Consider the following 21,591-nt stretch of genomic DNA (forward strand, 5'->3'; position numbering starts at 1 on the left):
AATTCTCAAAATGGGCTAAACGTTTAATTTCAGGTTTATTAATTTTTGAAATTTCGGCTACTACAGGAGATAAAATTTTTGTGATCTTAAATGGACCTTCGTTATGTTTATAAAACTTTTTACATTGGCCAGGTTTCACAGCAGGGTTATATCAATATACTATATCATCTACTTTAAAGTTCTTGTCCTTAGCTTTTGCGTTTCTGCGTTTTTCATTATTTTCAGCAGATGTCGTCAAGTTTTGTTTTACAGCGTTATATGTCTTACTCAAATTCACTAATAGTTCATTAGCAAAGTCTATGCTATCACAGTATGAAAAAGGGGCACGAGTATTTAAAAAACTGTTTGGTAAATTAAATTCCCTTCCAAATACTAGAAAAGTAGGCATAAAGTTTGTCGCTTCATGAACCGACGTACGGTATGCTAGTAAAGCGAAATTAATTTTCTTATCCCAGTCATTAAATTATTGATTCACTAGATGACTGAGAGAATTTCCCAAGGTTTTACGTACCCTCTCTATACAGCCATTGGACTGGGGCCTCCATGGTATAACCTCCCTTTTGTTTACATTAAATGCCGAATACACTTTTCTCATACTTTCGCTAATCAAATTTAAAACCCTATCAAAAACTATTTTCTTAGGAGCACCATAGCGACAAATGTATTGCAACAAGACATCAGCAATAACATCACTAGTGATAGAAGGAACGGGGAAAGTTTCAGCCCATCGAGTAAAATAGTCAATAAATGTGACAAGATACCTATTTCCAGATTCAGTAATGGGCAGGGCTCCTACGATATCAAACGAAATTTTCTCAAACGGACCGTCTGGCAAAGGAATTCTTTGTAGAGGCGCACTAACTTTTGGATTATGAGCGTTACGCTTCATGCAGCTTACGCATGACTTAATCCAGTTTATTGTGTGTTGTCACAGCTTTGGAAAGTAGTACAATTCCTTAAGTTTCTTCAAAGTTTTTCTTATCCCAGGATGACAAGCCAAGGGTGAATCGTGATGGATTTGGAAAATATTTCTAATTAAAGACTGGGGGATAACATACCTTTCCTTTCTTTTTTCAATGTTGATGTGCGTGTCAGTACACATTAGAATGCCCTCCTTTTCATAAAATCTTAAGTTTGATGGCTTACTCGTTATTTTGTTTTTTATATTCTCCCGAATTTCCTTACATTTATGATCCTGTTCCTTCTTAATGATCTCCATAGTTATTTCTGGAATAGTTATATCAAGTTCAGAAGTTTGTTCATACATAAAAAGATGACCCTGAACAGGTACTTCAGGGTCATCTTTTAGGCATGTTAGTACCTGTACCCCCTACAGGTACTAACATGCCTACTGAAGAAATCTGCCATGCTATTCACTTTCCCCGGCACAAATTTTACCTCATATTCGAATTGGGATAGAGAAAGCGACTATCTTGCAATTCTGCAAAAGGAGTCTTTAACTTTTAAAGAGCCAGTCAGAGGGGCGTGGTCGATATAAATGAAAAATTTTCTACCCAGCAAATACTGTCGAAAGTAATTGGCAAAATAAACAATGGACAGAGCTTCCCTCTCAGTTGCAGAGTATCTAGTTTCAGCCATATTCAATTTTCTACTTCCGAAAGCAATGGGCTTATAGTATCCTGAGTTGTCTAATTGACATAAAAAACTGCATATCGGTGGTATTACTCGCGTCAGTATAAAGGTGGAACTCTTTCGTCATGTCAGGTAAAGAAAGGCAAGGCTCTTTAACAAGAAGCGACTTCAGATCCAAAAATTCCTGTTAAGCTACTTTTTTTTTCCAATTAAATTTTAATTTTTCTTTTGTTAAATTAGTCAAATTTATAGCCCTACGACTAATACCAGGAACAAATCTACAATAGTAATTAATTGCTTCTAAAAATGAGCAAATGTCCTTTCTACTTTTGGGGACATTAAAATTTTGAACAATTTCGAGATTACTTTTGTCGGGAGAGATAAACTTTTCCTTTTGTAATAACGAAACCGAGGTACTTTGTTGTATCAGTTAGGAATTTACACTTACTAGGTTTTAGTTTTAACTTATGCTGACGCAAGTGATCGAAAACTGTCTGTAATTTAGGAAAATGATCCTCTATTGACTTACTGCTGATAATAATATCGTCAATATAAATTCCAATATTTTGGGTTCTAACCCCGATAAAACAATTGACATCAGACGTTGAAATGAATTTGCAGACGTCCTAAGGCCGAAAGGAGATCGCGTAAATTGATATAGTCCTCTGTGTGAGGCGATAGCTAATTTATGCCTATCTTCGGGCGCCACAATTTGCAGAAAAAATCCGCTTGTTAAGTCCAGTGTCAAAAAAATAGTACCCGAGCTAAAATTATCAATAGCCTCATTAATAATCAGAATAGAAAAGGAATCAGGGACGACTTTTGCATTTAAAGCTCTAAAATCTGTTACACTTCTAAAATCTCCTGAGCTTTTCTTAACAAGCAAAATAGGAGCAGAAAGTGCCGATGTGGAGGGTTCCAGAACTCCAGATTCTATTAAAATATTTAACTGGTCATTCATTTCCTTCCTCAAATTATATGGCACTTTGTACGGACGTTTTCTAACCAGCTCATCATCTGTCAAAGGGACTTTATGCAAAACATTATCACAACCCGGTAACTGAAGTACAGATTTTGCAAAAACATCTTTGTTTTCTTCCAAAAATTCTAAAAGTTTAAATTTAGTTCCCTGACATAAATGAGAGAAATCAAAATTGCATCCTAATGCAAATCAACCTCAGTGCCTTCTCCCCACTGATTTTCATTTTCAACTGTGAAGAGTTCATTTTCAATCTCATTTTCCGAAACTACTGGTGAAAAATTAACAATTTTGATGAATAACATCATCAGTGGGATTTAAAACTAAAATAGAAAAAAACCAAATTGTCATTTAACTTATGGACCAAACGAGCAACAAAATGTTCTTTTTCAGACTTATTACATGTTTCAACCATAAATAATTCCGAATCAAATGGTCTTTTTAATTTAACGTTAATTAAAGTCTGTGAAAAAGGTTGGAAAATACTTTTACCCTGCACATAGGCATAATTATTTTCAAAAATACTTTTTTCCTCAATGTCTCATTAGATAAAACTACATTTGATTTCTTCCTAACTGTGTCCCTATTCTTAATAACCTCATCATGTTTAATTGTCTCATTAGTCATAATAAAATTTATTTTCTCATTTGAGTGCTCATTACCTGTGGACCATGAACACAAAACTTTATCAAAAGAAATACAATTTTGGTCATAATTTAAAACACATTTGTTCTCTTTCAAAAACATATTACCCAGTATTACTTTGAAATTCTTAGACAGCGAAAAATTAGCAACATGAAACAAAACACTCCTAGTAATCCCAGCAATTTCTAGCGGTAACTTAACCATTTCGTTCAAAGATACTCATCTTTCCTCTACAGTTTTTATCACAATATTACATTCATTTTAAATAATATTCCCAGGAATGCATTGTTTTTCTAACTTTCTACTCTCCTGCTCCGCCTGGGCGAGAAAATGCTCTACAGGCATATCTGGAGGTTGTCTGAAAGTCAAAAATTCATGTAATGCTACATTAGGAGGTATGGTTCTGCTAAAATTTCTTTTAAGTACGCAAACTAGGCTATCAAAATCCTTTGCATCCTCGCCTAATTCTCGCATACACTCTCTAGCTTCCCCATATAGTCTATCCTTCAACACGAACAACTTTTCTTGATCTGTCCACTTCCACTGGATCGCGGCCTCTGACACCCGCTCTAAAAATTCCTCTAACCCTACAGTCGTATCTCTGCCTTTAAAAACATGTAGGTTAGAAAGCTGGAAGAAATTTAGCCCTAGCGGCATAAAAGAACCAACAATTTGCTCCGGTGCTGTCTCCTTTTCTTTCTGTTGCCGTTTTACATTTCTGTTAATAAATAGCATTTTAACAATTGTTTCAGTGGGACTAACGTCATCAAAACAACCGAGTTAATCGGTTGCTCTATTCAGACATAACCTTTATTTATCATCTGCCCTTTTTTATTTTTTACAGCCAACATTCTTAACACTTTTCAGCACATGAAAAATATTTCTTTAGTTATATTTATTTATTGTAGTGCAAGTTTATCATTACCGTCCTCATAGTTCGGTAAATTTAAGATATGGGTTAGTTTTCGAATTATAATACAGGCGTCCCTCATATAACACTGTGACTTCTAGATCACTCCTCGTATAACACTTCTAGAACATGGTTTCGATATTACACAATACCAAATTTGCGATCATTATGACACGGTTACGATATAATACATGGTACAAAACTTAAATTTAAATAGTACTCAGTTTTGATGCAACACGAATTTTAAAAGAAGAAATTTCGTTTTTGTTCAATACACTTAAAAATGTATGATAATCACTGTATTAAGTTTTCACTTTGTTTTTATGAAACTTTTACAAAAAATTGTCTGTGTATGACTCTAACTTTTAACTTTTAAATACATGCTTTATTTCTCTCATCAGTGTTCTAAAAGCAAAAAGATGAATATTATTTTATTTCTAATGCATTATAAGAAAATAACATTAGGATTAAACATAAGCTAAATTTGGCAAATGTTAAATAAAAAATGTAGTCAAAACAAAATATGAAATAAAATAAATAGAATAATGCTCTTCATTTTATATTTTGTTTTGTTGTTGTTGCTCAAACAAACTTTATTGCTATAGTTAAGCTCAGATTTTTTTTCTTATAGAATTCGTTTTGTTCTTAGCTAAGAGAGTTGATAAAGTTTTTTCTTGTTGTGCATAACAGTTTTAATTTGAAGTATGTAAAATGCTTAAGTTTTATTGCTTATAACAACTCTTATTTTTAAATCAGTGGGTCTTTGTATGTTCTGGTAGCCAGTTTTGGTTTGTATATTCTATTGAGCCAAAGTTTCAGCAATTATACAATTTGCGCCTTATGACTTTGTTTCGATATAACACAATACACATTCCTTGATTTACATTATTTCAAGGTCTCGTATAACACGGTTTTGATACAACACAGAACATGGTTTCAATACAACATGATACACATTGACATGATTTATGATATGTACATGATTAATTAGGTTAAAATATAAGTAAAAAACATATTTATAAAATAGTCTCGTATAACACAGTTTTGATATTACACGGAATGAATTAACCTTGTTATACGAGGGATACCTGTAACTATTTTTTCCTTCCTGTTTAGTTAAAAGAACACATTAACTAAACTAAACTAACTAGAGCTTAATTGGAACCTGATGATTTGGTATTAAATTATGCTTAGTGATATTTTTTAAGTCTTAATGCTTTTGTTTCACATAATCAATCTTAATGCATTTGAAACTGATGTCAGAGTACTACAAAAACAACAACTACTGTACATCTCTCAATTTTTAGGTAGCCCGTGCAATGCCGGGCACGCAGCTGGTATATGTATTAAAAGGCAAAAACAAAAGCAAATAATTTTGACCCACATTGTATCAGAAGTAAAAGACTGTTAGAATCTAATGAGCCTACTACATTTAATTGTGGTAACTAAAAACTATATTTTCAATAGGTATCATATCACAGAACTGGAAAGACTGTTGAATGTTGAATCCAATAAAAATCAAAAACAAGATGGTAGTGAAAAAGATGATGTGGTTAATACTACTTCAAGTAAGATTTGTTGATATACTATTAAGGGAACATAGTTTTTTTTATTATTAAAATTAGAGATTTTTTTCACTAACCTTCTAAGATTAACAACCTACAATAATGTACACACAAAATATAAGTAATAATAAAGTTTTAGTATGATCAACAATGAATTGACAGTAGTTCAAGCCAAGGCCTAGATAAAAGTCTTATTCAACCTTCAAAAACCAAATACAGATAATTGTATTTTGTTTGATTAATATCTAGGGTCATTCTCACGTACTTTAATTTTTATATTCTAAATACCAAAAAGAGAAAATGTTTCTTGCTAATTTTGTTCTCATTGACCTTTATAATATTTATTCATAATATCTCTATTCTTTCAAGTAGCTGCACTAGTCTTTCATTCTATTGACATCCTGAAAATGATTAGAAGCTTTTTCACCACACCTCATTTTTCACTTTTGCAAAGGGATCATAAGCTTTTTCTGTATGGACATGTATGTTTTTGTAATTCTGTTTCCATGTGTAGCTTTTGTTGCGGCTTTCAATTTCACTTGTGTGGTGTATGAGTTAACAAATGCAGTTAAACCATTCCTCTAACCATAATAGGTCCTTTGGTCAAGTGTTTCAAGGCACTATGTTCACACTGAAGAGATTTCTTTATCAAAACCCATTGCTGCAGCCTCCTCATTCACTGCATACGTCTGCAGTATTTACCATCAATTGTTGCAATTAGGAACTAGGAATCATACAGCATTTTCACACTATTGCCACAGTTAGAGACCGTGACCTTGAAAGTTAACAGGCTCTATGATATTTTGGCATATCATAGAGTCTGGCTATGATACCATGGCCCTTTGATATTGTTTCTTCTGCCGTGCTAAGCACAGATGTGGTACCTGCAGAAGAGCTCAAAATGAGAAATTGGTGATAAAAGTTTTACAACTCGTTTCATTGATTTGGGACTTAATTAAATGTTCAATCATGATAGTTGTTTCGTAAATAATTTATTTAACCAACGTAAGAGCGTATTTTTCTAAAAATCTTTATTTAAAATTAATGAATGCAGTTATGACAAATTTTCTCTTCAAAATCTTTTCATATACTAGGTTAACTTCACCGTAAGTGACTAATACTAGGTATTTTTAGGGATATCTGCACAGAAAATAGCTTAGTAAAACATGCTTAGTGTATCATTAAATAATACTAAAAACATCTGCTTTATTTGGACTTAGCTGTGCTTTATTTTGTTGATACAAATCCAACAATCTGCTTTCTGAAAAATACCATTTTCAAAATTCCGGACAGTTAAGAATGTAAACCATAATTTTCTGATCTTTATGCTCAAAGAATGTGTTGATGTTATCATTTATAATGCTTTATTTTCTATATTCATTTTTACTGAGCATGAATATAATTTTGACAACAGACGATTCTTAAATAAAAATGTAATTGACCGTAGAATGAAATGCTTTTTTTTTTTGCATGAAAGAACTAGATATGAATATTTTACATGCATTTCATTTTTAAGAATTTGTATTAAAATAAAACTTTAAATAGTAAAAGCTGAATATTTACAATATTTATTCAAATTTGTATTGGTTTTAGTATCTACCTATATCAACTATTCAAAAGTAAACTAATTTTAGTACTCTGTTACAATAAACTGCCACATTATTAAATATGCTGCTTTACTAAGGTACAAAAGTCTTACCTACATAATACTAAGTCAAAAAAGGGTAACTGCTCAGATAGCACTTTAAAGGCTTAGTATCTGTCATGTACCAAGCCTTTCAAGCCTAGTACGTTCAAATTGCAATTACCTGCAAACTACGCAAAATATGCAGATACCGCTTTCTTGCAAAAGCTTTTTTTTTTTAAATATATCGCATTTACAAATCGCCAAAAAACTTGAGATTTAGGTAAACTAAATTACTAATGACCACCCGGTGACAATAACTCAATTTTGACAAAATGTGCAGATACCAACCACATCTGTGCTTAGCAAGGCAGGCTTGCTTGTGATGTCTTCTGCTTTTACTCATTCTCTCACAAACTACACTTCTTGCACATCAATAATCTCCCAGGAAAATATTTTTCTCCACAATTCTCCACATTTTAGTGTAGGAACTATTACTCTTTGCCACGTAATACGGAAGAAAAAATTTGTTCTTCCCATGCCTAAGCCCAGGTTCTCTGGATAATAGACAGCAATCCTAACCACTTAACCACATGGGATATAAAATTATGTAATGGTATCCATCTGGTTCTTGCATAGCTCACCATTCTGTCCATTTACTTGGCTTTGAGGAGGGGGGCACAGACCATGAGGCATGCAATCAATGAATGCTAGCCAACTTTTACTCAGCTGATAGATGCCTTTTGGTCAGACAGTTTGATGTGCCGGATTTGCATCACTATGGTCCCTCGATCTAAACTAGCACCACAACCTCATGCCTGCACCTTATGTATGTGGCTGCAATATCTATTATGCACAATTAATGCGTCTTTTAATTTCATACCTCACTGTTTTTCTGAGGATACATTTAGTTTTTCCTTCTAGCATTGTACTCCCAATTTAATTGCTTTTGAGAGAAGAAAATCTCTCAATTTCCCATCATTTCAGTTTTTGATTTAGTTCTCTTTTGTCCTTTTTGTGCTTGAGGTTCTAGTCCTCACCCCCCCCCCTTGAATGAGGGGCACCTATCTAGAGCTTCTTGCTAGATTAAGTGCCCTTCATTTAGTTATTACCACTGTACAGTCCTGGGTAAAAGAAAACGAAAAGCTCTCATACTCAGAACTGAAAATGTTCCACAGATCAAAGACTTTGTTTCCTGCAGAGTGATGAGGGATTAAATGAGTATATTTAGTTTGATATTTTTTTTAATTTGAAAGTGATGTGTTTTCTTCTTCACATTTTGAGTGTTTCCAGGACTGAAATTTAAAAAAAAAAAAATGTTTTTCTTCTCTAAAAGAGTACTTTGACAATTTTCATTTAAAGAAAATTTAGAGAAAACAAAATTTTATGTTTTATCCTTGGTTGACTATTATAAGCCCAATGATTTGGGCCATAGCCTGTTACTGGTCGCCTTTTTTGTATTAGTGTTCCTCTTTACATTTTGTGGGAAAATAGACATGTTCTGCTGGCAGTATCATCAGAGTTACATTCTTTCAAACTTTATGGCATCCTCTTTTAAATATAGAGAGAATTCAAGAGCAACATATAGTGCACTTTTCATATTTAAAAAAATGAGTCCATCTTTTTGAATCCCCTTTACATAAACTGCTTTTATTTCAATCATAAAATTTGTTAAAGCAAGCTCAATTTTTTAAAAAGAAACAAAGATAAACAAATTTTGACTTTTTATACTAGTATGAATTTTAATTTTGTTCTTTATTTATTTATTTTTTTTCAGGAGTAACTGAATCAAACTTGCAGCAAAATATAATTGCAAGTGCAGAATGTCTTAGAAATATTTGTAACGATGATAAACTCTCCACAACAAGTATTTGTAATGATGATATACTCTCCACAACAAGTGATGATGACCTGGAAATAGTCTACAATTGCATAAACTCCAGCCTACGTCCAACACCACAGGAAGACTTGAAACGTGAGCTTGGATGCCACTTAGATGTCGGCAGTCCTTGTCAGATAGAATCTGACAGTGATAGTGGAAGCCAGTACTATCTACATCATGTTGAACTGGAAAAAGTAGAGTTGGCCAAACAGCTGCCCTCCTCACAAGATTTAAAAAATACTCAGCATGATTGTCTTGACTTGAGTGATATTCAGGAGACAGTAGTTCATGATGACGATAGTAATTCTGAAAGTGTGGAGGTGATGAGATTGGAAAACCAAAGCGTCGCTTCTGATTCCTCCTGTAGAGAAGTAGAAGTTTTGGAGGTTTCGCAGAATGGCTGTAAAAGGCAAAGAAGGAGTTCTTCATCTTCCATTAATGAACTTTGCCCCAAAGCTCACAATGAACTTCAGTATAGTTTTGCCCCATCTGAAAAACAAAAAGAACTTTTAAAATCTGACTCTAGTGTTCATCTGGATCATAGCAAACTTGTATTTGCACAATCAATAGGAGAAAAAGTGGAGCTTGAGGCTGAAAATGCCTGCCCCAGAAACCTTAACTTGAGCAATTTTGAAAATTACTACTCAAGTGAAGATCTGGAACATGAAGCCAGAAGCTCTTGTACATGGGATTCTAGAGAAATTAACTTAAATGTGTTGAGGCCTTATCCTTTGAGTTCCACTACAATGAGTAAACGTGACAGTGGCACTTTTCAGGATTGTATGGAAGACAATGAGAAATCTTTTGAGGAGTGCCAGAAAGATAATGAAGAGAATAGTTTTTCCTCTATGGATGAAAGATGGAAAGATGAACCTGACATTGTTTGTGCAAATGATATGGATCTTGATTATCAATCCAAAACTTCTGGTATGAAAAAATATAGACAGAGGAGTAGTGATGCTGAAAGTATGGAAGATGATGTTTTTGTATTACATAGCAGCTTCGATTGTGATAAACAAATGGAAACACCATTTGTTTCAAGCGATAAATGTTTAAAATCAATCAGTAAGAGTTCAGCTGATAACAGTCAATCTAAAGCTGAAGCAAACATGGATTCATATTTTGGTGATTCAACAACTGTTGACCAAATAGATCAGCCCCAAAATGAATTGGCCCTGCAAAATGGAATTTCAACTTTAGAAGAAGATTTCTTTGGGCCTATAACCTTCAAAGCTTCATCTACGTCTGATGAGGATAATTCCCCTAAGTTAAGACCAGAAACTAAAAAAAGCTGTCTAAGTCAAGTGCAAAATTCGATAAGTGAAAAGAACTTTTGCTCCACACCACAAAAAGTATCTTCACTCACTTCATTTTCTCCAAATAAAATCACAAAAAAATTTCTTTTAAGCAGTCCATTGCCTGAAGTAATTATTTTCAGCTCAGATGATGAACTCTTCTCCGAGCCATTACCAGGAGAAACTATATCTCAGAATGAGTTGAGCTTAAGCAATAATGTTGTAGTTTCTAACCATACATCATTTTCTGAAAATCCTTTGTCCAAACCCCTTATCTGTGAGGATGACTACAATGATCATAAGGATGAACTAACTGATGAGCTGAATGAGAGTGCCACCAGTAGTGATGATGGTTCGGCTATTGGAATCGCTTGCAAACTAAAAGAAGTGAGAACACTTATATTGTATTATATTATTGTAATGTTCAATCATTTCTTTTAAATCTCTTTATCTTTATAGGAAAATATTTAATGGTGTTAATGAGTATACCAGTGCATAATTTCCATAATTTTTTCTAGTTGCTCTTTTTTTTTGTTATTGCACAATTTTCAAAACAAATACTGCATGCAAATGAATTGGACTTACAAGAAACCCTTTTTATCTATGCAAAAAAAAAAAAAAAAAAAAAAATTGAACTTATCTGCAGTCACAATGAAGCCAATTTCTTTTTAGCATTTTGAAGCTCATAACTTTTTTGTAATGAAAATGTAAATATAATGTAAATCTATTATGCATGCCATCTTTTTGCAATTTGTGAACAATTAAGGAGCAACACGGTTGTTCCTTAATTGTTTACCCACGAAAGTAAATATTTCACTTCTTATTATAGGTTAGCAGTATCCACTTGAGATCCTTTGGTTCAGCTTTATGTATATACAGATAACTTCTGTTGTATGTGTGGCAATATTTTTTGAATATCTACGTAACTTTGACAGAATTCAAAATTTGCCACCTGTGGTAGCCAGACTGAATAGCCTACATATATCTATGTAATTAAAAAATTTTATTGACAAAAATACAAAGAAAACAAAGACTTTATGAATTTTCAGTTTAAGCCCAGTGATGTTGAGATTAGACCCTGAAAAATTGAAACTTTTGAAAAATTTTATGTATTTAGAAATTGAATCAAGTATTTGGTTAATCTAGTTATAGTCAGTGTCGTTACATCATTAGTGATAAGCATTACAAAGGCTGTTACATATTTATTTCTTAGCACTTTTTATGCATTATTTCATAAATATTGTTACGGCTTCTTCCTTTTACGTGCAATGTTCGGCTTAATAGTTTTTCTGTTTATCGTCTGCGGTTTATATTTCTTTTTATGTATGGCAACAGCGAAGAATTGTAACGGAACAGGTGGGAGTTTGTGAATAACAACGTAATTGTAACGGAACAGGTGGGAGTTTGTGAATAACAACGTAGTAGTTGAATAGTTTTTTTTTCTCGCCCTACGTCGGTGGAGAACTGTATTATGGTATATTCAATAAAATATCTTCCTTTGTTTAAATATGTTTTGGAATTAGTTAATGAAGTTTAGAATTATTGATTTATGAGATTTTCTGAGTGAATTGGAAGAACATAAATTATTGGAGGCACACGATGAGATAAGTGCTTTATACTAAGATAAGTGCTTTATTCTAAAATTCTTTATTCTATTTATAAAATCTGTTAAGAAGATAATTGGACGTCTTGAGAAGATTTACAGTTGATATTTTATTTACTTGTATTTATTGCATAAGATCATTTTCCGATGTTTCATGAAAATATTATTATTTGAAGTATTAATTTGATTTGTAGAATATTTTACGGTTAATATTTTGATGAGTTCTTATTGAGGATTACACTTAATTTTTTGGAACTGATGCTGATTTGATATTGGTTTATGCAAGATGTATAAATTTATTTGAATTAAGAATTTGGACTTTAATTCGATTACTTTCGATTTAGTATTATGGAAGGGGCAGATAGAACTCAAATAATAGCTTCGAGAGGAAGAATTAAAGCTTCTGTAACAAGACTTGAGAATACATTTAATGATATAAATACGAAAAATGAAGTTTTGATACGTATTCAAAGGTTAGATACTTTATTTACGGAATTTGAAAAACTTGATGTATTATTAGATGATAAAGATTCTGAAATAGCAGAATTTGAGGAAAATTATTTTAGATTAAAAGCTCAGTATCAAAATAAAATCGAAAGCTTTCATGTTCCGTCTCAGATAAGAGAAGTACAAATTAATGGTGGTGGTTCTACTGTAATGCAAAATGCGGAGACATATTTAAGTAATTTCCGATTGCCAAAGCTAAATATTACGCCTTTCTCTGGCAATTTTAATGATTGGATAAATTTTAAAGATCTTTATCTTGTAACAGTTCATAATCAAGATTCATTATCTAATGTACAAAAGTTTCAATATTTGAAAGGGTTGCTCACCGATGAGCCAGCGTCTTTAATTAAGCAAATTCCCTTATCTAACGCTTCATATTTGGAAGCATGAGAAAAGCTATTGGATAGGTATGATAAAAAGAAGAAAATTGTACAGTCTTTGATAGGAACATTTTTAGAACAGAAAGGTATCTCACAGGCGAATGATACAAATTTAAAGAACTTTATGGATACAAGTGATGAAATTATTAGAGGATTGAAAGCTCTTGGTGAGGAAGCATCAAGTAGAGATCCTTGGTTAATTTATTTAATGCTTCAAAAACTTGATACAGAAAGTAGAAGGCTTTGGTCTTCTGAGACTGCTAACGTAGACTTTCCTTCTTTGAAATCATTTTTTGATTTCTTGAAAACAAGGTGTTCGTCTCTTGAGTTAATAATGAACAACGAGTTAAAAAAAGTAGAACCAATGAAAAATAATGTTGGTATAAAAAATCGCTCAGATGTCAGAATTACTAAAAATTGCATTAAGTGCCATGGAGTGCATCCCTTGTTTAAATGCGTGAAATTTAAAAGCATGGATTTTAGTGGGAGAAAGAATTTTGTAAAACGAAACCAATTGTGTTATTTGTGCTTAAATTTGCACAGGGTAAAAGACTGTCCGAATTCACATTTAAAGTGTATGCTGTGTCAAGCAAAGCACAATACATTATTGCATGAAAATATTAAGGGGAATACTGCTAGTGTTTCTGAATATTTAGTTGAGAAGAAAAGATTTCAAACTACCGTAGAAGAAAATGACAATTCGCAAGAGAGTTTTTCACCTGATTGTGAACCTGATTGTGCAGTCCATGAATTAAGAAAATCCTAAGTATTTTACTTCAAAATAGTGTTAAAAAAATGTCTAAATCATTCTATACAACTTTCTTAATATTTATCCGCAATTAGTCAACCAGATCTTCGATTGTTCCGAGCTAGGTCAGAACCTGAAACTGCTCTCTTTACTCCTTACCCATCTTCTTTCTAGTTTTATATCCACTTTCAAGGACAAAAAACATAAATAGGATGAATTTGCCACCCCAGACAGGAGCCCAGGCTTGCTCTCCCCTAGGTTCAGCTTGGCTTACCATCTAAGGAAATCACTCTTCATTAACATTTGAAAAATTTTGGATAAAAATAACGTAAATTTAGTGTCAACATGGTTTTTTAAATTGAAAGTAAATAAACTGACATAGTAATTTATATAGGATGAAGGAAAGGGGTAGAGGTTGAGGTTATAATTTCAATAGTTCAAATTAAAATTGATAGAAAATTAAAAAAAACTTTTCTTAGGCAATTTTAAAAAGCTTACCTTGGACATGAAAAATAAAAATATCTCGTGCTTGCATATTAGAATCTTGAACGTAACAGTAGGACTTTGAATATCATTTTACAGTAATATCAGGCTTTCCTTGAAGTTCATTGAATTTGTTGAATGTTTCTACTTTAAATGCAATTATGTTATTTTTATAATGTACCAGTGGATTTGTTTCCTCTTTAAAATACGAATAGTGTGTTTAAATCGAGCACAGATCCAAGGGGTGGTTCATAGAGGTCATGACTTTAACACAACAAATCATAGCCTGAAACTGTCATTTCATGTTTTACTGTTGATGTGTTGCCCTATTTTTGAACATGAGTCCTAAATCTAATTTCTTATAGTATAGTTTATAAATTCTTAAAGCCAAATATATATCTTTTTACCAAATAAGCATCTTTTGACAATTGTATGAGTTGTGTGTAATATGCATTGTGTAATGCATAGATTTTATTTAAATATCATCTTTCTGTCAGAATTCTTCTCCTGAATCTTCCCCCTTCATCCCTCTGTCAAAGAGACTCTTCGGAACAAAGTGCAATGAATCTTTTGAGGACTTCCAGCCATGTAAAAAACAAGAGAAAACTAAAAATGAAGTAGTTTCAAGAGCAATTTCCTGTGTCAAGAGCTGTCCTTCGGTTTCTGAAGTCAAAGGTAAAGCCATGCTCGTTATTGACCAAACAAAACCACCATTGACTAATTAAAAGCATTAAGCAGATTTTTTACTTCTTCCAATTTTATTTCACAAGCTTAAAATTAGCATGAGGAATAGTAGCTCTATTCTAGTTTTTTTAGTGGATTTTCTAAAAGACATCAACGCGATATGGCTATACATCATTTTACCACCTATCGTTTTTAACCAACTTCAAAAATTCTGTTAAAAGTTGTATTAATATTGTTTGAAAAATGAAATTATTTTTCACTTTTACAAGAAATTTCCATTTCTAGCTGCAGGTTTGAAGTCAAGTAAGAAACAAGAGCAAACTAAAAATGAAATAGTTTCAAGCGCACCCTCCTGTGTCAAGAGCTGCCCTTCCGTTTCTGAAGTCAAAGGTAAAGCTATGTTCATTATTGATCATGCAAAACCACCATTGACTAAGTAAAAGCATTAAGCAGATTTTTTACATTTTCTAATTTATTTCACAAGCTTAAAATTAGCATGAGGAATAGAAGGTCTATTCCAGTCTTCCACTAGAAAATCCACTTTTAGTGGATTTTGAAAAAATCCACTGAAAGTGTATTTTCTCAAAAATATCAATGCAATATGGTTACACATCATTTTACCTATCGTTTTTTAGTCAACTTCAAAAATTCTGTTTAAAAGTTGTATCAATATTGTTCAAAGAATGAAATTAGTTTTCACTTTTCTGAGCAATTTCCATTTCCAGCTGCAGTTTTGAAGTCAATTCTTTTTTTTTTTCTTCATTAAAATGATTTTTTTTTCCTTTTACTTTTTTAAAATATCATAATTTTTAGCAGTATCTTTCATATAATTGGGTACATTTCTTCCTGCATAAATAAATTATTTTTTGATTATTGCTTTATGTATAGAATATTACGATTCATGGGCATTCTTTTTGTATGATTTTTAGCATGAATAAAAAATCTGAAAAGGTTAACTGAAATGTATGAAATATTATAATTATAATCAGCACAGGTTGTGAAAGTAATTTGTCAGAAGCAAATTCAAGTCTTTTTTTTTTTTGCCTTTTTTTTAAAGCAAAAACTGGGTATCCAAAATGCGACACACAAAAAAAATCAATAATATCGAATCTAATGATATGTACAAGCGTCATTTGATTGAAAATACCAACAATTAAATCCTTTTAGTTGTAAGCATGATGAAATCCATACATTGTGCTGCTAGAACTGCTGTAGTAATTGATGTACTGTACAAGTCTTGGCTTAGAATGGAGAAGACCATGGATATGTTCTTCCATACTGCCTCTACATATTTCAAAGTTTATCTGGCATTACAGTCTATCATTAGGTAATTATAAATGACATATGTTTAATGCTTTGCAGAGATTTAAAGATTTAAAGGTCAAAGCAACAATGCATTTTTGTAAATGAAGAATGAGGGTGCTTCCTTCAGTCAAAAGCACTACTTTTGGTCACTTTTTTAAAATGTCCGATTTTGAAAATAAGGCTTGATCTGTATGACGTCACAAGTGATGAACTTTGGCGCACTGAATGTTTATCCATTTTGAAACAAAAAAGGTTGCCATTAAAAAGTAATATTAATGGCAACCATAATGAGAATTTTTAATGAAGGCTTTTCTGAAGCAAACAAGAAATTAGCTTAGTACTATGTTATGTACAACCTTAAGTACTATGGTTGCACTATAATATTTTTATCTAATGCCAAAATATTGCATTTTTTGCTAATGGCATCAGTGAATGACATTTCACCACTGTTGATGTCATGAGCAGAAGTGTAAAAAAGGAAATTGAATTGCTCACTGATTAAAATAATTTTTTAAAAATATTAAACTTAGTCAAATTATTTTTAAAATGTTTAAGTCCTATGTTTTTAAGCATGCTCTTTCAGAAAAAAAAATGTTTTTTAAATTTCGGAAACAACCGAATTTCTGCATAATAGGTCTTAGATTGATAAAAATATGTCTTTCATTATCCTGCTGAAAATTCATTACAAGTTAGCCTTAAAAGTGAAGCAACGCAATTGCTTTGAAAACCTCAAAGGCAATGTGCTGATCAAATAGTATAACAGCAAATCATATAGGCGAAGGGAGTGTAAGTATTGTACAAATTTTATGTTTTGATATTTGTTTCATGATTTTTCATTTTGTATACCCAGCTGAGTGTTTCTTTTCTAACTATGAAAATGTTCTTGCTGATTTGCATTCATGATCTTTCCCCCTGTATCTAGACTCCCGTACAGCAAGTGGTGAGCCTAGCTTTAGTCTATCTGACTCTCCAGTGACTCCTTTGCCCAATTACAGTGGCATGATGACTCCACACATCAAGATGGCACTGAAAAAAATTGGAGTGAAGGCCATGCCCAAGAGGAAAGCCATTGCTCTACTCTCCCAAGTTTATGATGCAACACATCCTTGTGAGTTTTTCCTCTAGTGCTATGCTCCTTGCTTAGCGTTGTTAGAGAATGATTAGCATCATGTTTAATGTTATTGCCACGTATACTGTAGGGTGGGCCGAAAAAACTCATTTTTTATTTCGAAGTTGTAATAGTGAGGAAAAGTTGCGAATTATAAAGAAAAACAAAGGAAAAAAAGAATTATGGAAATCCATTGATATCTTCCGTTCTTGCATGGGGCCTAAAGTTTGACAAAATATGAAAAAAACATTATTTTTGAGATACTTAAAATTTTATAAAAATTAGATGTTTTCTTAATGTAATAGTTTGTAACGTCTTTAAACAGAGCCTCAAAACATTGTGTTTAAATTTGGTTTTGATTAGCTGATATCTTTCGGTCGCGCATAGAAACCAAAATTTTCCAAAATAATAAAAAAATTACATTTTTATGATTTTTCGGCATTTGATGAATAATCAGTATTTAAATATAATTGACAAAGTATTTTTTCAGTCGAACTGAAAATGAGATAGAAAAAAAACTGTCAGGTTGAGTCAATGTTTTCCGGTAGTGCAAAGCCTTATAAAATATCGTGCGCAGACGTCGGACAGCAATCCAGACAGCGTCACTCGCTTGGCTGGGGGTGCTTTCCTCCAAGCCATCCCCGCCTTCCTACAACCAGGGTAGTAAACAACACTGTAAACAACACTGTTTTTCCAGTCTGCATATGTCAGTAGTGATCTCAGTAAACTATTATTTAGTTCGATCTAGCTGTCTTCATTCTGAAATTCTTGTAGTTTTCTGTCATGATATTTGCCTGTGCAATGGGCAATTTGTCTCCTTCATTTCAATGAGTTGCCATTTCGCCACAAGTTTAAGCTGTTGGATGGCAGGACAATGGAGCCCAGTACCTCTAAAGGGCCAATTGGTCTTGATGAAAAGTTTGTTGGCTGTCTTGAACATTTATTTCAAGCAATTCCCACTGCAGACACAGACTATTGAACGCTGCGTAAAACTCGTCTTGGAAAGGTCTCAGGAAAAGTTTGTGGAGCTGAATCTCGAGACGGATTTATAAGAACCACCCTACTTACAATTTTGCATATGGGCGCTCATGCATCTCACATTCAACTACAAATTATGGCACACCTCGTGCTAGATGCTACTATGTACGAGATGACTAACATAAAACTGATGAAATCTAAACTGCATGACTGTTATCAACTAAAGCTTCAATATAAAACTATAAGTCCATTAGGAAATAAGCTGCTACACGCTCATGATATTGTAGAGGGACGAGTGGCACGAACAAGCAAATTCAAATGCTGTCGTAGCAACCGCCTACGACAATGAGAGATAAGCAAAGAGAGAGAACATAAACCGCGAGCGGTTTAAATATCCCAAGGTCATTAGCATATCCGAGTCACATGAACAGACACTGGTCACTGCTATCGCTGAGCACATGTGCCATCAGATTCCATCAAGAAGCTTCTACGTGACGTCATCCACTACTGAGTTCCGCTGAAGTGAACAAAGGTGAAACTAACATTCGCAGGGTTGCCACGCACCGGGAAAACCGAAAAAACCTGGAATTGTCAGGGAAAATGAAAATGGCCGAAAATCATGGAAATGTCAGGGAAAATGAAAAATTGCATATTTCTGATCGTTCTTAGCGCGGCCCGCGGTTTATGACGTCAAAAAAAAAAAAAACTTTCAGCCTTGTTTTTTTCGCCGCCATTCCCTTCCCATTCGTCGTTTTGTCATTCCCCTCTTTCTTCTTCCCCTTGCAGTTCTTTTTATCAACTCTCTGCCATTGGCGCTTGCGCCATAGCAGTCCGCTGCGGACATGCGCTGAAGGTACTTCTTTTCTTCCTCGTTTGAGCGGGTTCTGTTTAAACGCTGCTTGTTTACGTCAGCAGTTCTGAAGTTGTTATGATGCACAGCACATTGTTTTGTCTGCGAGTGCGACTGAAGTTTTTAATGAGCTGCAATAATCTTTTCATATTTTATATTATTTCTTTAAATTAATTAATGAAATCGTATTATTCTAAACAATTTTGTTCTGTAAATTTAGTTCATTAGACAATTTTAAACTTAGAAAGTTTCTTTTTTACAGAAGTATCGCTAATCTTTTAGTAGTTTGGTAGTGATCTTTAAAGACTTCCAATGCGCTTCTTTTTTTCAAAATAAAAGTAATCCGATTGAAAAAAAATTTGCACATCAGAGAAGTTTCTGATCAATGCTCAAAATTTAATTGTATGACAAGGTGCCCACAGGAGTGATTATGGCGCAAGTTGCGCTATCATTTTTTTGGGGGGGGGGGGGATTTTTTAATTATTTATTTTACTTTATTTTTATTCAAATTATTTACTCATATTATTTTACTTTATTATTTTCATCTGTGTGTATGTATTTTATTGGGGAGCGATCACACTTTTCTTTCAAAACAATAATAATTAAAAATAAATAAATAGGTAAAAAAAAAATAAATAAAAAAGAATGTTAAAAATAAAAAAAGCGCTAAGGCGTTCAGAAATATTGGGGGGGGGGGGGTTGTGCCATTGAACTTGGGGAGGAGCACCCCTGTTTTATGAGCAACAAACCGGGGAAATATGTGAAGCTAAAAGATGCATGATTTTTTTACAGGCCAAAGTCTAAAATCGCTTTGAGTTCAATGGATTGGAGGGATAGAAGGCAATAATTGAAAAAGTTTAGGTTTCATAAGTTTTTAGTTCAGATTCTTTTAGCAATTAACTTTATTTTTGTGATACAGATGTCACAATTGTTAATTTTGCAGTTCTTTCACTTGATGTAAGGCAGTGGCTCCTCGCTATTGAAAATTAGATATGCTACATTTACATTAATTGTTTATTACCGTGATTTGCTTCACTTGTGTTAGTACATTAGGGTAGTTCAAAAATACACTTCAAAAAAAAAGGTTTCTCCTAGAAAACAGGACATTACTCAATGTTTTTAGACTTGTGGATAGTAAAATACTGGAAGAATTTTAACTTCCTATTCCAACTGAAAGAGGGTGCTCGACCCCCTCCCTCAAACTTCATAAGTATGAGGAGGGGGATAAAAAATACATTGAACTGAAAAAACAATGTTACATACTATAATCTACACGAGTTATATACATATTCATTGCAATAAAATAATTACTTACATTAAAAAAAAAAAAAAAAAAAAAACAGCTGGGGAAATTAAATGTTTCTAAATTTGTGACTTTTTCTATGCTAGAGCTAATGTTAAATTAAGGGGTCATTGAGCACCTTCTTAAAATTTGAGTAAGAAGCTAAAACTTTTACAGCACAATACTATTAGTAAGTCTAAAAAGAATAAGGGGTGTCTTGGACTCGAGCTAAGAGAAAAAAAAAATTAAACCACCCTTAGTACATATTTTTGATTATTTCAGCTTGAGAAAATTAAATTTGGTAACCATTGTTTGTAAAGTTTGAAAATGAGGTAAGTTTTATCAAGATTTGAGATGTATATATTAATGTTGCAAAATGAAGGTGGAGATCGATAACCTGGAGTTTTTCTCAAAACCACCTGGAAAACCTGGAAATGTCAGGGAATTTCATTCTTGAACTTCCGTGGCAACCCTGCATTCGGTTGATTCGACCAACGCGAATGAGTGGTGATACGCGTTTTCCCCCCAGTCATGCAGGATGATTGAAAATGCATTGTAAGTAATGAAAAACATGCTCTTTTACTATTATTATTGTGAGGTGATGAGATAGGATTACTTTTCTGTTGTTGCTAACAGGCATTCATGCCTAACAATATTCATTGTGGTCATGCACACTTCGCCATAATTGCAAGTAATGTTCTAGTTTTCCACCTATCCTTTTTTTCCTTTGGTTAAAAAATTACTAAAATGTTAATCCTCCCTTTCAAGTGGTAACAACTGAGCAATTCTTTTCATGTTGCTTTGTATTTCCTTTTTCCCCCCCTTTTTTTGTGCTCATATCAAATCACAAAAGCACCTCTGTGGCTTTAAAGCTTATCATATGGGGCCAGCAAGTTCGCACTTGCCGTATTTTTGGAAGTTTGCACCGCACCCAGCGTAAGCGCCGCACTTTCAGTTTAACACACTATGTGAAAGAAAAATTGTTTCTGTTAGTTTTTTTTTTTTTGAAGATATCTGAAATGCAATTTAAACAGATTAAATATTTCAAAAAATAAATAAATAAAATAAATAAATAAAACTTCTTAATTACTTACTGATAGTTAATTAACCTTAATTCGACAACCACCGACTTTGCCGAACTTCGGAGTGCTGCTGAAAATTTTTACATTG

At 33.0% G+C, this 21,591-nt stretch overlaps 1 protein-coding gene across 1 annotated transcript in view; it reads left to right on the top strand.

The window, feature by feature from the left end:
- Positions 1 to 21,591, top strand: part of LOC129232126 (uncharacterized) — an 81,818-nt gene that overhangs the window by 39,060 nt on the left and 21,167 nt on the right. Inside the window, exons 11-15 of the mRNA XM_054866369.1 lie at positions 5,595 to 5,695; positions 9,094 to 10,880; positions 14,712 to 14,889; positions 15,184 to 15,288; positions 17,126 to 17,311. Of these exons, the coding sequence (XP_054722344.1) occupies positions 5,595 to 5,695; positions 9,094 to 10,880; positions 14,712 to 14,889; positions 15,184 to 15,288; positions 17,126 to 17,311 (2,357 nt within the window). The remainder of the gene's footprint in view (positions 1 to 5,594; positions 5,696 to 9,093; positions 10,881 to 14,711; positions 14,890 to 15,183; positions 15,289 to 17,125; positions 17,312 to 21,591) is intronic.

The sequence above is a fragment of the Uloborus diversus genome, chromosome 1 (genome assembly GCF_026930045.1).
Source record: "Uloborus diversus isolate 005 chromosome 1, Udiv.v.3.1, whole genome shotgun sequence".
Classification (NCBI taxonomy): Eukaryota; Metazoa; Arthropoda; class Arachnida; order Araneae; family Uloboridae; genus Uloborus; species Uloborus diversus.